Source organism: Microcebus murinus, chromosome 12, assembly GCF_040939455.1.
Source record: "Microcebus murinus isolate Inina chromosome 12, M.murinus_Inina_mat1.0, whole genome shotgun sequence".
Classification (NCBI taxonomy): domain Eukaryota; kingdom Metazoa; phylum Chordata; class Mammalia; order Primates; family Cheirogaleidae; genus Microcebus; species Microcebus murinus.
Window position 1 is genome coordinate 29,148,707 of NC_134115.1, and position 17,092 is coordinate 29,165,798.

At 35.7% G+C, this 17,092-nt stretch overlaps 1 protein-coding gene across 6 annotated transcripts in view; it reads right to left on the bottom strand.

Moving 5' to 3' along the window:
- Nucleotides 1–17,092, bottom strand: part of PIP5K1B (phosphatidylinositol-4-phosphate 5-kinase type 1 beta) — a 282,554-nt gene that overhangs the window by 59,878 nt on the left and 205,584 nt on the right. For all 6 annotated transcript variants that reach the window (XM_012736933.3, XM_012736976.3, XM_012736925.3 and 3 more), the window contains 4 exons: nt 15,729–15,812; nt 15,558–15,606; nt 12,918–13,002; nt 2,647–2,802 (listed from right to left, as the gene is read on the bottom strand). In XM_012736933.3, coding sequence (XP_012592387.1) covers nt 2,647–2,802; nt 12,918–13,002; nt 15,558–15,606; nt 15,729–15,812 — 374 coding nt within the window. The remainder of the gene's footprint in view (nt 1–2,646; nt 2,803–12,917; nt 13,003–15,557; nt 15,607–15,728; nt 15,813–17,092) is intronic.

Genomic DNA, 17,092 nt, shown 5'->3' on the forward strand with positions numbered 1-17,092 from the left:
ATTGTGGTGGAACTTGTGAATAGGACGAACTATTACTCCTGTGATTATTTTTTATGTGACCTGGCAAAAGACATTTTGCAGATGTAAACTAAGGTTACTTTGAGTTAGTCAAAGGGGAGGTCACCCAGGGGAGGCTGACCTAATCACATGACCCTTTAAAACTGGGACTAGAGGACAGAAGAAGTCAGAGATTCGAGTGTTGGGGGACAAGGCAAGAAATTCTCTGTTTGGAGATGGAGAGGAGACATGGTGAGGAATGTGGATGGTCTCCAGGCTGAGCATGGCCCTTGGCAGTCAGACGGCAAAGAAGTGGAGACCTTGGCCCAACCACAGCAAAGAGCTGAATTCTGCCAACGACATGGATGAGCTTGGAAGGGGATTCTCCTCCGGCATCTCCAGAGAAGAACTCAGCTTAGCTGATGCCTTGACTTCAGCTTTTGAGACTCTGAGCAGAGAACCCAGGTGAGCTGTAACCAGTCTTCTGACTTGAAGAACTGTCAGCTACTAAAAGGGTATTATTTTTAGCTGTGAAGTTAGTGGGGTAATGTGTTACATGGCAGTAGAAGAAGAGTATAACCTGAACATACTGAGAATGCCAGAAAACAAATGGCTAGGAACTAGAGAAAATTTGGTGTTGACGTGGTGCACTATGACAGGGAAGTCCCCAAGTACAGAGCATTATGAAGAGGCCGGACATTGTACATGAAGAGAAGTTTATCGTGAAGATAAACTCATTTTATGATAGTGTGTTACATTTTCAAAGAATATACTCCATAGGTTTTTCTTTGACCTTCAGAGGCCTTTTTAGGAATATCTCTAAATTTGAAATCACAGGTCCAATGGTTCATCTGAAAAAAAATATATAATATGTGCACTACTTCCCATGTTTCCAGACTTTCTGGATACTAGGTAGTGTATTTATTATACAGTACTTTTTTTTTTTTCTTCAGACTAACAACTGGATCCACTGCTTTAACCTAAGAGATTATATTGGGCATACTATTTGAAAGCTTAACTAACACAGTTTAAAAATAAATTTATCCTATTTCTCAGGCTGCAGACACCTATAGTTTTATGTGTTCTATCGGAAAGCCAGGTAGTCTGGTGGGTGAAACACTGGTGCAGGTTAGCTTAGTGGGGGTGGGTGTCTGCCAGGAATGGGAGCCAGCAGTTCACTGACTCTGAGTAAAAGTTGGTTTATGGGAAGGTGAGACAGAAAGAAATCCAACATATCATATATAAATAAGTGCTACAGAAGAAGGGATAGAAATAACAACCTATTCTAAAGACTCTAAGGCAAAGGAAGCCCCTAGAAGAGGTCTTATCTTCTACAGAAAGTGGAGGACATTTTCAGGAAATACTGGGATTCTCAAAAGAATATACTGATAGAAAAATCTAAAATGTCATTTCCCTTTATTGGATTAGAAGAGAAAAAAACGAATGATCAATTTAGTAGATAGAGAAAAGTATTTGATAAAATTCAATACTCATTCTTGATTTAAAAAAAACTTTTATCAAGCTAGGAATAAGAAAAGAACTTCCTTGATTGGATTATGGGTATCAAATACAGCAAACTTCTTTTTCAACAATGAAACATACAAAGCATTCCCTTTAAAATCAGGACAGGGCAAGGCTGCCTACAATCACCGCTTCTATTCATCATTGTACCAGAAGTCCTAGCCAACAAATAAAAAAGAAAGAGAAAAAAAGAGACGTGAGGTCTATGTAGTAGCAACAAACAGCCAGAAAACCCAATTCTTAAAAAAGGATACTATTTTGAAAGACAACAAAAAAAATCTACATCAATATCTCTGTGTCTATCCAAGGAATAAATCTAACAAAAGATATGTATATATGCCACACAAGGAGAATATTATAAAATTTTATTTAAATTCATTACAGAAGACCTATATAAATGAAGAGACAACTTATTGTTTCATTGTGTGTGTGTGTGCGTACATGCATAGAATAAGGCCTAGAAGTAAAAACAACAAAATGTTAATATTTGTTCTCATCAGGTTGTGGGATTGTAAATTTTGTTGTTTTTTTTTTTTGAGACAGAGTCTCACTTTGTTGTCCAGGCTAGAGTGAGTGCCGTGGCGTCAGCCTGGCTCACAGCAACCTCAATCTCCGGGACTCAGCGATCCTACTGCCTCAGCCTCCCGAGTAGAGTAGCTGGGACTACAGGCACGCACCACCATGCCCGGCTAATTTTTTTTTTTTTGTATATATATTTTTAGTTGGTCAATTAATTTATTTCTATTTTTGGTAGAGACGGGGTCTCGCTCAGGCTGGTTTCGAACTCCTGACCTTGAGCAATCCACCCGCCTCGGCCTCCCAAAGTGCTAGGATTACAGGCGTGAGCCATCACGCCCGGCCTATAAATTTTTTTCTTTTTGAATATTTTAGTATTTTCTAATTTTTTTTTACCACAAGCCCTATAAAGTGTATTGTTTATGTGGTATTTAAAATTTATATGAACTATATCATACTATATACTCATATAACCCTTTAAAAAATTTAATTCATGGGCTTCACTTCTGAGAGCAGGTATTTTCTAATTTTTCTACTGTGAATATACATTACTTGTGTAAATAAATTATAAGAACTTTTTCTTTTCTCTCTTTTAACGTTACGTATCTTTACCTTCTTCATCAAGGCTGCTAAAACTTTGTCCTTCCGTCAGCAAATCTCGCTTCTCGTCCTTCCATTCCGGGCTAATCGAGGACACAATCTCCTGCGAGGTCGCCTTTAAGGCGGCGATGGAATTACAACGTTTCTTAGAAGGTGAGGCCTTCAGAGCTAGACGGAAAGGAAAAAGGACCGACAAATAGAGATACTTATTATAAAATCACATTAATATTTTATTTATAAAAGTAATATTCTATTTATTATTTATTAACATGTTAGTCATTATTTGAGTAGAAGGCAAGAGGCTTATTTTATATACACAGAAAGGGAGATGAAATTATCTATGGTTTTGGCCATATTATTTGTCTAAAATGACTTGACTTAAATCAAAATATCCTGGAATACATTAGAGTTGAAATTTCTCCCCAGATTTTGAAATAAAACTTTATTTGAGGTGAAATTTAAATGTTTTATTGCTAAAGAATTATCCTCCCCCCCCCCAAACAATGTTTTTCTAGGGCTGGGAGGAAGCTGGGTGGGTTGATAAACACAGATGGTGAAGTATGGAGAATTCTCATGACCCCAGTTTTATTGACTTGGGACTGGGAATTTTCTAAACATGCCAAGGTTTAATCTTACACTCATGTTGCCCAATTTAGCCAAGTTACGTCTGGTTGCTTTTTTCTTTCTGTGACTTTCCACTAAAATTTCCTACCCATTGGGTCTTTTCCAGGTCATGATTATGTCACATGTACAATTCATTCCTGATCTTTGTCTAAACAGCATTCTACAACTTCAGAAGTGTGTTGGGGACCTGAACTAATGAAAATGTACTTCACCATCAATCATGCTTGCTGAAGCTTGTGGCTTTACAGAAGACATGTCCATGGAAGCTGCACTCTTTGCTGCAATAATTCTTCTTGGCTTAATATTATTAGAGGATTTCCTTGGAGGCTGGGGGAGAAGGAAGCTGTGTTTATGCTTTCCCCTGAACTTGTGTTTGGCAGTGTCTCTCCTCCTTTGGAAGTGCGTTAAGGAGTAATCTGACAGCAAATGTATTAGAGTAATTGTGTTTAGCCTTGGGAATCTCAGAGCTTAGATTACACTGCTCATCTGGGGCCTTCCCAGAGGCAGCTTTGCAAGAACTTAATTGCAGGAGGACTTTGGACACACAAACGAGGAGGGAAGAATGGAGGGCAATCTCTCCACTTAAAGGGGGGTAAGGTTTATCTCTCCCTTGAGCAGTCTTACAATCATAATAATATCATCATCCTAATAAATAACGTTTATAGAGGGATTTAGAGTTTGGAAGCTAACATGCCCATTGCATATCTCAAATTATCCACATGTCTAAGGGGGAGGAAGGCCCTTTTATAGGTCCAGAAACTGAGAATAGAAAAGTTGTGACTTGTTCCAGGTAACGGGGCTAGAAAGCATGAACTCCAGGTGTCTTTCCTTTTTTCTTGAGTTGCCTAATTGGTGGTTCATTTTCTAGCTCTTTTACAGTCTATTTTCCGGTTAGAGTGAAGGATAAAAAAGATAAAACTCAAGTTTGTTTTTCTTTAAAGGGAGGAAATTTTGAATGTTTAAAAACTGATAAAAATTAATTTTAATTAATAAATAAGTGGACCAATAAATCACGTTTTCCTTAATTCTCCATTTTTCTCAGTGGCGACACTTGTTACACAGGTCTGAAGTCGTTATCAACATACTGGCTTCTGCCTTAATATTCTATCTGCTAACTTTTATAAACTTATACATTTTTATAAACTCCTATCTTTCTACATTGCATTTTAAGACTTCTGTGGCAGAGGATCTCAGATGTGGTCTGGGAACCACTAGTGTGATCTCAGACCGTCTCAAAAGATCTGCAATGTTAAAATTAGTTTTGTAACAATATTAAGACATTATTTGCCTTTTTCACTCTCATTCTGTCATGTGTTTAGAGTTTTCCAGACATTACATGACCTGTGATATCACCACAGATTAAACTCAGAGGCAGATGTGAGATTCCAATTTATTTTCTACTAAGCTAGACATTAGAGATCTGGAAAAACTGTAAAATAATACCACTTTTCTCCACGAATTATTTGTTTTAGAAAATATAACTATTTTTTAATGTTAAAATGTTCATGTTTTGTTAAAATTGGCTTATGGTAACACATAATGGTTTTATAATAGTTACCTGGTAATAATTAATAAATATTTCAAAATTTTATCAATTCTAATTTCCACTGTGTGACATATAGATATCTATAACCCACATAAATAAAAACTCTTCAGGGTCCTCAATAATTTTTAAGAGTATAAAGTGGCCCTGAGACCAAAAGGTTTGAGAATTGCTTTTCTACAACATAGTTCTTAGGTCAATGTTATTTCTCTAAACTGAGAAACAGCTTAGATCAAAAGAATGTCAGTAGCACCAAGGAAACATGATTGAGGTTAGAATCATTTAATGAGGGGAAGTCACTCTGGAGAGCTGTGCTTGTGGCTTTCTTTTAACGCAGTGAGGGCCAACAGAAGTCTGGAAGTGGGCACAGAATACCTATATAACACACATGGTTTAGCCAAAGACAAATCCAGGAATTTCTGTCACACAAAAGAAAGTAACCAGCAACCTAAACCATCTTTCTAGATTTCCCTGACAAATGAAATCCCTGAGACATTCAATTTCTGCAAAATCCAAGTCCTGATCTGCTGAGTGAAGCTCAGACCACCCCATTTAAGGAAGAAACTCATAATTTAAGACAAAATTGAACTCTTTCTTTAGGTGCTATGTGGTCTTGGCAGAGGTTTGTTTTCTTCTCTGCTCCTCTCAAACTGCCTCTGAATATCACCACTTTTCAGCTCACCCTCCTGCCCTTCTGGAACCTACTATGTTCATTTCTACCTCTAGGCCTTTGCACATGCTGTTCCTTCTCCTCGAGATACCCTTCTTACCCCTCTTCTTAATGAATTCTGGTTTATGTTTTCAGGACTTAATTTAAATATCCTTTTCTCTGTGAAGCTTTCTTTTGGAAGAATTGGTCTTATTTCTCTTGGTAGTAGTATATGCAAAGTAGTGTATGCAAAAACTCTCTTAGCAATTGCTTCATTACATTATAAATCTGTTGCATGTTCCAATCTCTGACTCAAAACAGACTTAAATTATTGCAGGAAGAACTAATTAATTTTTAAAAAGCTTTTTATGTCATCAGTGCTAAGCATCGTGCTAGGTACATAATGAATGCACAAATGTTTGTGGAATGAGTGCATTAGTGTTCTGAAATCTTAGGACAGTTTGATTTTTAACAAATAAATTAATTTAACTATTATATTCTATTGAGAAAACTAAGCTTTAGCACTTTAGACACATCATTTGGGTAGAGAATTTAAGTGAGGTTTCAACATAATGGTACCATAACATTTCTAGAAAATATCATAGGATTTTGCAGACACTACTATATTGGCAACATGACTCAATTCTCGGGTGGGATGAATGGATTTACGAAGGTTAAAAAAACTGACTTGAATAAAGAAAAGAAACTTGAAGTCCGGGTACTATTTTCTTGCGGTGGGGTTGGGAGGTATGGTTGGGGCGGGTAGAAGAAGTGGGGGGTGGGTTTTCACTTATAGAGAAAGTATGCTTTTAGGCATTAGGGGTTTTAAATTAATTATAATCGATGAAACATCTTAAAATTGTGTTTGAAAGTGTTGACTTCACTATTTAAATTCTTACTCTTTGAAATGGTGGTATTCAATGAAAATTCTATCATTTATTGCATTATTCATTAAATATTTATTGAGTGCCTACTATGTGCCAGGAAACATGCTGGGTGCTGGGAATATATATGAGTGAACCAAACACAGTCTGTATTTTGAAGGGACTTAAAGTCTAATGGGGGAAACAGACAAGTTCTTTACTGCACAGAGTGATAAGTACAGAAGAGGTATCAGCTATGCTGAGACTTGAAGGAAGACTAGGGAAGATGGAAAGAGCATTGCAAGCAAAGGGACAAGCACGAGCAGAGATGTGGAGCCAGTCTGGAATATCTGGGGTATTCTCAAGGAGTTCAAAGCTTCTGGGGCCCAGAGGAGAGGATGTGGTATGGAATGTGGTGGGAGAGAAGTTGCATCACAAAGGGACTCAGAAGCCAAGTTGACAACTTCATGCACCAGGAAATCCATGGAAATTTGTAAAAAACTTACTATTATTTTTAGCGTGGTAGGGTTTTAAGAGGAAATTAGCAAGAGCAGATTAATATTTTAAATGGATTCCTCTGGCTGCAATGTGGGGAGATTGGATTATTAATAGATACGGACACAACTGAAGGCAAACAGACCTGTGTGGGGCTACAACTTTACTTCATGCAAAAATAAATAAATACATATATACATACCCCAAACAGAGAAACACAGTGGCTGAATCAGGAGCGGCACTGTGAGAGAAGGGACTGACTTTACTATTTCAGAGTGAGGATTGGTAGGTATTGCTGAGTGGTTGTGTTCAGGGGGTCAGCAAAAGGAAGGAGGCAAAGCATGATGCCAGCACTTCTGGTGGGTAACCGGGTGGACTGTGGTGGCCTGCAGGGAGGTGCGGCCTCAGGGAGAGTGGCAGGCTCCGGGCTGGGGAGGGGCCTAATTCAGTTTGGTGCATGCTGAGCTTGTGGACTTTTGTGGAAGCTTAAGTGGGAAGGTTGGACAGGCAGGGGGATTTGTTAGAGGTGTGGGAATGAGTTGCAACCAAAACCTAGGGAGAGTGGGAAATTACTCAGAGACAGCTGGGCAAGAAGAAGAAACAAAGCCGGAGCCTGGACCCTGAGGACCACCCACACTAAGAGTAAGGCAGAGAGGAGGAGCTGCCCAGGGACCACGGAGGAGCAGAGGGGCTGGAGAGGAACCAGCGAGTCCTGAGCTATGGAAGGCAAGTGAAGACGACATTTCACAGAGTGCTGGTGTCAGCTGCCTCAAGTGCTAAAGATTTTTAAGAAAAGACTGGAAGCTGTTCAATGGCTTGAACAATGACAGTTGATGACCTCACCAAGAACATTTTGGTGGGGTCAAAAGCCAACTGGAGTGCATGCAAAAGAGACAAGAAATAAAGAAGTGAGATTGCAAGTGCGTCCAACTCTCAAGCAGGGTGACTGGGAAGGAGGAGAGAGAAACCGCAGGGATTGGAGAGAGAGGCAGAGCTGAGGGCATTTGTTTTTAAGATAGGAAAGAACAAACAGATTGAAGGGTAAGACTAGAGCCAGAAGAGAGAGTGATGGTTAAAGGTACCTGAAGTGAAGGTAATGTCTAGAGGGATCTGTCCTGGACCTGAAGGAGAAGAAGGGACCCAGCAAATGTGTCATGCACCTTTCCTTCACTTACTAAATAATTATATACACTGTATGCACCTCCCAAATCCTCCCCCCTGCACTAGGTGCTGGGGATACAGTAGCAAGCTTGCATTTACATAAAGGAGGCAGGCATTAAAGAAGATATATAATTAAAATCTATAATATAAATAGGTAAAATCCATAGTATGTTAGATCATGATAAATATTTTTTAAAAAAAAAAAAGGAGACATGATTTATCTTTTGCAGTGGCAGGACTGCAAGCATTATCATTACTACAGTAATGATAGTGACAGTAAACAAAATGCAGTAAACAACAGTGCATTAGGTATTAGTACCTAATCACAATAGTGATTAGGTACTTGATTGTGCTTAGAAGTAGAAAAGACTTTATTCAATAAATGGTATTGGGATAATACCTAAGTTAACTACTTAGGAAAAAAACAAGGTTAGACTACGTCACTTCATACACCAAAATGAATACCATACAAAGAAAAAAAACCCATACAAAATCTATAAAAAGTAAAAAAAAAAAAATGGGTGAACATTTATCTGATTCTTCAATGGTGAAGTCCTTTGTATGCCCAAAAATGATAGAGTGAAGAAAAGAATTCTATTTATAATAATATCAAAAATACTTGGGAATAAATTTAACACAACTGCAACTTGAACACTGAAAATTACAAAACACTACTTGAAGGGAATTAATGAAGTCCTAAATAAAAAGACATCTCATATTCTTGGAACGGAAGATATAATATTGTTAAGATGGCAATACTTCCCAAATTCAGCACAATTTTTATCAAAATATGAGCTGCCTTCCCCCTCCCCCCAGAAATCAACAAGATGATTATAAAATTCACATGGAAATGCAATAGCCAAAAAACAAACAAAAAAATCTGAAAAAGAATAGTTGAAGAACTCACATTTCCTGATTATAAAATTTATAATACAAAGCTGAAGTAATCAAGACAGTATGGTACTCACATAAGGGTAGCATATTGATCATTGGAACAGAATTGAGAGTCGAGAAGTAAATCCTTACACTGTGGTCAACTGATTTTCAACAAGGGTACCAAAGTAATTCAATAGGAGCTTTTCAACAAATAGTGGTGAAATGACTGGATATCCACATGTACAACAATGAAGATGTACTCTACCTCACATCATATATAAAAAAATTAAATCAAAATGAATCCTATAACTCAATGTAAGAGCTATAATTATAAAACTCTTAAAATAAAACATGGGAGTAAATCTTCATGACCTTGGTTAGGCAATGGTTTCTCAGATCAAAACAAAAGCACTAGCAACAAAAGAAAAAAAAAAATTGGACTACATCCAAATTATAAATTTTTGTGCTTCAAGGACACTATTAAAAAAGTAAAAAGACAACCCACAGAATGGAAGAAAATATTTGTAAAGCATATATCTGATAACAGACTTGTTTTCATAATATATAAAGAACTCTTACAACTCAATAATAAAAAGACAAATAACCCAACTAAAAATGGACAAAGGATTTGAATAAACATTCCTCCAAAGAAGATATAAATTGATAATAAGCACATATAAGATGTTCATCATTAATCATTACAAATGCAAATCAAAATTATAGTGAGATACCAATTCATACCCACTGGAACAGCCAAAATGAAAAAGATAGACAATAGCACATGTTGATGAGGATGTAGAGATATTGGAACCCTCATACATTGCTAGTGGGATTGTAAAATGCCGCAGCTGCTTTGGAAAAGACCTTGATAGTTTCTCAAAATATTAAACAGATAAGTTACCATCTGACTCAGCAATTCCACTTATAGGTATATATCCAAGAGAAATGAAAATATACACCCACACAAAACCTTGTAATTGGATGTTCACAGCAGCATTATTTATAACATCCAAAAATGGAAACAATCTAAATATCTATCAACTTATGAAGAGTTAAACAAAATATCATACATCAATACAATGGAGTATTATTCCACAATAAAAAAGAATAAAGCTACAACATGGATAAACCTTAAAAATATGTTAAGTGAAAAAAGCCAAACACAGAAGTTCACATTTTATAATTTATATGAAATGTCCAGAATAGGAAAAACCATGGAGACACAAAATAAATTAGTGGCTGCTGGGGCTGGGAAGAGGAAGAAATAGAGAATGACTGCTAATGGGCATAGGATTTCTTTTTAGGGTAATGAAAATGTTCTAAAATTAGAAAGTGGAGATGGTTGCATAACTTTGTGAATATATTAAGAACCATTGAATTGTACACTTTAAAAGGGTGAATTTTATGGATCTGAATTATACCTCAATAAAGCTATTAAAAATAATGATGGAGACTCAGACTTTTGGGGGGAGGGGGGGAAATGGGCATTTATTGAAACCTTAAAATCTGTACCCCCATAATATGCCAAAATAAAAAAAAATAAATAAATAATTTACAATCATAAAAAAAAATAATGAAATCAAAATGGGAAAAAGTCAATAGATTTTTTACTACTTAAGTAGTAAAAGACTTGTTACATTAAAAACATGATAAACTATACAAACTGAAAAAATCTGTAGCATATGCTACATTTTATGAAATTGAAGATGTCATTGATAGTACCATTCATTTAGATGCTACTAAGAAGGGAAAACCCCATAAAATGGGGAGTCCCCAGAGCAGCCTCACTGAAGCTGGAACATTAAAGGGCCACTTCCTCCACAGACCTGCCAGGGGCTTCGTTTTCCAACCTTGGCAAAGGGTTAAAGGAGGTAGAAAAATTTGAATCACAAGTTGGTATTCACATAGGTTTGCAGTCTCCATAAATACTATCTTAGGGTCCATCCTAGGTCAAAAAAGCTCTGGGCAGAGAATTTACTTTATAGTGGTCTCCATTTGCTAGCAATTTTAAGATACCATTGAGATAGTCAAATGTAAAAAAAAAAAGTTTTTCTTAGAATGAAATAAGGTAGAAAAAGCGTTAACATTTTTAATATGTAGGAATCACATATATCATTTGGAAAAATAATAAATACCCAATATAAATGGTCGAATGTTACAAAGCTCAATTCTCAAAGGAATTACAAATGCCTAATAAACATGAATAATGGTTGAACTTTACCAGTACTCAAGAAATGCAAAATAAAACAATCAGATAACATTTTTTACTTATCAGAGTAACATAATTTAAAAAGCATAATGCTGGCTGAGGGTTGGTAGAATTCAGACTCTGTGGGAGCCTACAGTGTCACAATATCTCTGTGTAGTTATGTGAATTTTATTATCCCAGGATCCCTTCCTGGAATCTATCCCAAAGAAATAATCCTAAATTTGGACACATCATTTATGTGAAATGATGTTCATGAAAATATTAGTTGGAAATAGAAAAAAAAAGAAACACTGTAAATGTCTAATACTGAAAGAATGCTTAAACAGAATATGGCATACCTATGTAATTTTAATATTATATTGTAAGTTTAAATGATATCTTCATAGATTATATAATGATATGGGAAACTACTTGAGTTATAATGTTATGTAAAAAAATAGAGGACATATGCCTAAAATTGTAGACCATTATGCTACCATTGTTATGTAAATACACAAAGTACAGAAATAAAAGATCAGTAGAAAGTACATCAAAATATTAGTAGTAGATATCTCTAGGTTATGGGATTTCAAATAATGTTCATGTTGTCTTTTCATCTTCTTGTATTTTCCAAAATTTTTACATTGAAAGTATAAACAAGCTCCAATAAATAAGCAAAAATTCATCTTATTTAAATATAAAACATGAACATTCTACTTTTTCAGTTTTTGTGTGTGACTAAATTATCATGTTTTGAGTCATGAAATGGAACCCAGAATAGCTAAATGATAAAATAACAACATATATAAAATAGGGTTTTTTTTTCCTTTTCACATAATTTAAAAACAACTATAGAATATCACATATCCATTGTAGAAAATTTAATAAACAATATAAAGAAAAATTAGATCCCACATAATCCTCTGCTTCAGAATAACCATTATTAGCTTTGGGTTTAGTTTCCTCTTCTTTTTCTAGTTACAAAGTTGAAAGGTAGGGTATGGAGTTGAGAGTTTTCTTCTTTTTTCAATGTAAGAGTTTACAGCTATAAACTTCCCTCTGAGCACTGCCTCAGCAGCATGCTATAATTTTTGCTATGTGTGTTTTCATTTTCATTCATCTCTGAGCTTTTTCTAATTTCTGTGTGATTTCTTCTTTAACCCATTGGTGGTTTACGAGTGTGTTGTTTCATTTTCATGTATTTGTGAAGTTTCCAATTTTCATTCTTTATTGATTCATTCTATTGTGATCAGGAAAAGATACTTTGTATAATTTCAATCTTTTAAAATTTATTGAGCCTTGTTTTATGGCCTAACACATGGTCTATCCTGGAGAATGTTTCATGAGAATAACTACTCTTAATAGTTTTATATATGCCATTAGAATTCTGCTGTGTATTTAAGGTCTACAGATTGATAACTACATATATGTGAATAATCTATATTTAAAGGGATACATGTATCTCTAATACATGATTTTCATTTATTTATCTTAATTTTATTTTAAACAATACATCATTTTTATTGTTTGTATACGATTCTATTATTTGACTATTTCATAATAGACTATTTGACTATTATTTGACTATTTCATATCATGAAATAGTCAAATAATAGAATCGTATACAAATAATCGTATATAACAATCTTATAATAATCTGTATTATAAGATTGGACATTGAGAAAGCTTCTAATCTTTTTTCACCACAAAATAGGACTCTAATGATTATGTATCAGTAAATACCTGAGCAAGATACTTAATCATAACTATTGAGTGATTGCCACTGTAAGGAAAGAAATAGCTCCAACTCTTCCAATAAAAATCTTGCAAAGATACATAGTGAAGTCAGTGACCAAAAGTAAAAACCTTTCATAAGGATCTTACCTTGAATTTTCTTGAAAACTCTGGAATTCATGAACTTTAGAAATCTGTCTGCATAAAAGCTTGGTCTATGAACAGAAACAGTGTCCTGCAAGGACAAATCAAGCATCACAGGGTTACCTCTCAGAGAGTTTATCTCAAGTCACAAGAAAGATCTATGCAATTGGTTCTCTGCTAGCCAATGTCCTGGACCAAAAGTGGTCAAGAGCTACATTGGGGACATAAACCAACAAAACCACCCTAATTGTAACAGTGACATTTAAGTTAAAAAGTGTTCTGGTTTCATCTCCAAGTAATATGATGAGTAGACACTAGGAGGATTCCTAGGAGACAGGCTAGCAGATAACTCCCATTACACTGAATTATCTACTAATTACATAGGGTTGAATTGAATTAGATTGTTAACTCAATTCTTCTCTCATTCTTAGCAGGATTCTTTAGGACTAAAGGGTCATTTTATTACAAATCCAGGAAAGATGGAGGAAGGAGCTAATTCTCTCTGTTTGTTTAGCAATCATTTATTCAAATCATGTCTCCAAGCTGTATCTTGCTAGACATAGTAAATTTGTTCATATAATGCTTCCTTTTGAATCTAGGTTTATGGGTTCCAATGTGGAAAGTTCTAAAAATTTAAGTTTAGATACTACAAAGTATCTGCAGTGGGGTTGGAGGGAAAAACACATTGGGCCAAAAGTCAGGAGACCTGGTTCTTGAGAAAAGCCAGAGTCTCAGGGCTTCAGGTTCTTTATCTGTGAAATAGGCTGTTACAGGAGGCACATTGTAGCTGGGACAATCTATAATCCTGTAGTCAGCAAGTGATGAAGGACACAGTCATAGGGTGGGTCCCTTTTCAGGCACAAAAGTCACTGAGGCTGTACATGTGTTGAGAAATTTACTGCTAGTTTAATATGTACTCTTCCCAGTACCCTGGCAGCTTCTGTGTTAAGTGGATACATTTCCCCAACAAGGACAGTAATTTAGAAATATCAGTAGGATGCCAGAGCCTGAAGGATATCCATAGATGATTAAGATTCAGCCTTTGCCTTTAAAGAGAAGTTACATTGTTCTTCTCTTTGGTATGAATACAACATTGTTTAGGATAGAGCCATGTTTGTAAACAAACAAAAATAAGTTTATGATATATAATCGGCACAGAGATTTTTATTTAAGCCAAAAAACCAAACTAATAACAGAAGATATGTTTTAAAGAAACAAAGGTGGGGGCCCTTAGAAGCATCTAGCCTATATAGGATTAGGCCATTTAGATGAGAAATCTTATCTGCTAACAGGAAATTTAAGTTGTCTCAGAAAACAGAAGGGCAATGAAACAGGGGTGTTTACTCTCTCTCCCTTCCATTTTAAGGTACTATGTAGTCCCCACCTTTCTCAGCTGGAAGGAAAAATAAAATTAACCTACCATCTTGACCTTTTCATAGGAGGAATCTTTGATCTGAGTAGGACTGAGGTTAATTCTTAGAAACAAATTTGTGAATCTGTTGTTTAAAAGTGCATTCTGACAAAGGTCAGTCTATAGCCTGTGGATAAAACCCAGGTCTTTTGTGCTGAAAGGTTATTAACAGTCTTCCATAGAACTGAGAATGTGCATGTTCTTTCCGAGAAAGGAGAATAACATCTACAATTTATCCTTTTTCAAAGGAAAGCGTCTGCCAACATCTTAAAGGGAAAGGTGTGACCAAATCTTTAACCAATATATGCTTTGGAAGTGCCACTTCCAGTTATTAACTTAGAGAGGCTTAGCCAAATAAAGCTTCTGTCAGTAGCAGGAAGTTGAAATCTAACATCTAGATGGGACTGTGTGTATGTGTGTGTGTGTGTGTGTGTGTGTGTGTGTGAGAGAGAGAGAGAGAGAGAGAGAGAGAGAGAGAGACAGAGAGAGACAGAGAGAGACAGAGAGAGGGAGGTGGGGTGAGAAAAAAGAGGAGGTGACTGCTCCTTTAATAATTGACTTTTTTTTCAGTTATGTCAATTAAGACATACTCATATCAGTCAGCCTGTGCAAATGTCTATGTATAAACCCATACCAACTTCAGGGTTTTCACATTTTATGTCCTCGTTATATGTTAGGCATCATGTTGAACACTAATATGCATTGATTTATTTCATCCTCACATCAGGCGGATACTGTTCCCATCCCCTTGGTACAGAGGATAAACCAGGCTGAAAGAAAGAAGCCAATGTGCCTGGGTCACATGGCTAGCGCAGGGGTGAAGGCAGGGTTCAGATCCAGCTGTCTACAATCGAAGTCTACAATCAAGCCCCTCTGTAGGTTTGGTCTTATGAGAACTTCATTTCAACTGCCCTACTGATCTGCCCAGTGCCTGTGAAAAAAGTTTCCTCTTTTTTCTCATCCTTATGTCATACTGGAGTCCTGTAGATTTCACATAGAAACAAGATGGCATTTTGTTTTTCAGGGCTCTACCTAGCCACTAGGCTGGATGCAATCTGTTGTAATGGACGGCTATTTATGTCGTCTTTGTTCTCAGATTTGAATCAGTCTGCTAGCCTAGGACTCTGAGTTTATAAAGACCTCTGTTACCTCTGCTCATAAAGCCTAGGACACATTCTGAAGTCTCTGAGAAAACAAAAATATATACAGTTTGACAAGGAATATAAGTCACTTACGCCATCATAAACAAGAGCTTTCCAGGAATGTTCTAACTTCTTCATTAACCTTTTAAATGTAAACAGAAACATAAAAATGAGGATGTAAAATCACTCCCATCTGGTGAATTTTCAGAACCTTTTGTTGATTAATTTCGAAATAATAAAAGACCACTTCTCAAAAGTTCTTACCTGTATGATTGAAGAATGTCAATAATGCCCATAAATAAAAGTAGTTTTTCTCCCTTATGGCTTTTTGCTGGAATGCCTCCCATTCTGTTGATAGAGCAAAAGGGAAAATATTTTATCATACAAGATAGGAAGTTAAAAACTCACTTCTAATAAGTAGATTAAAAATAAAAGTGGACAGTCTTTAAGAATTCTGGGCTATCTCCCCATATTCATCTTTCTTCTTTTTCTTCTTTTTTTTTTATTGTATCAGTTAAAGTCTTCATGAGAATACAAAATGATGTACTTCCCCACAAAAAAGAATAATATAATTGTCAACTCTGAAGAGTTGGATGTGAAGAATCCAATTCAAAAATCATTCCTATTTTAAAACCATGAATGAACATTTTTAGGGCATTATAATATATTGCTTTTAAAAATGTAAGCCTTTTTTCCTGCTCAAAAGAGTAATACACATTTACTGTGAGTTTTTAAAATAAAATACAGAAATGCACAAAAAACACATTAATAAAACACCACTCCTAGCACACACAGATAACTACTGAATTTTTGTACCCCTTTCCAGTATATGTGTGTGTATTTATTAATCCACAAAGGGGATTATTTAATTTATCATGCTTTATAACCTGAATTTTTCACTTACTAAATGAACTTTTCCTCATATTCAATGCTAGTGTGATTTTTAATAGCTGTGTAGTATTTCAACATACTGATATAGAATAATTTCTTTAATTGAGTATTGGACATTTAGATGGATTTGCAAACAAGGATTTAAAAATAGGCATTAATTTCCTTTGTAAAAGTGAAACATACTCATCGTTCAGTCATTGTTGGAGAATCCTAGAAGGACTTGTGGCCATGGGAGATAATTTCTTTCTTTCTTTCAGTCTCCTTGCTCAGCTAGCACACACACCTGATGCAGTTAGCCATTAGAATAATATTCTTTGGTTGTAATTGTTTCTGATAGTCAATATGCACTTTATACATGCAAATCAATCCTGCAGTTATTATCACATCTGGCTGAGGCGAGAGACCACATCTGCCAGGGTGCAGGACTAGAACAACAGAATCCCCTTGTGCAGATGAAAAGCTCTGAATTGCAAACATCATTCCTATCGTGTATTTGCCCTAAATACATGTTTATTCAAATTCAAAGTTTATTCTCCCCTTTTGCAGTGGATGTTTTGCATATGTAGTAAATGGGGGTAAAAACATTTTCAGCCATTGTTAAAAAGTGGAGCCATTTGAAAAAAGAAACCAAGTGGCTGAAAGAATAACAACTCAGGAAGCTGCCATTCATGTAGTTATCCATAGATGAATAGAAATGAAGTTGGCTTAATCCATTTCAGTGCTGAGTAGGACCCCAT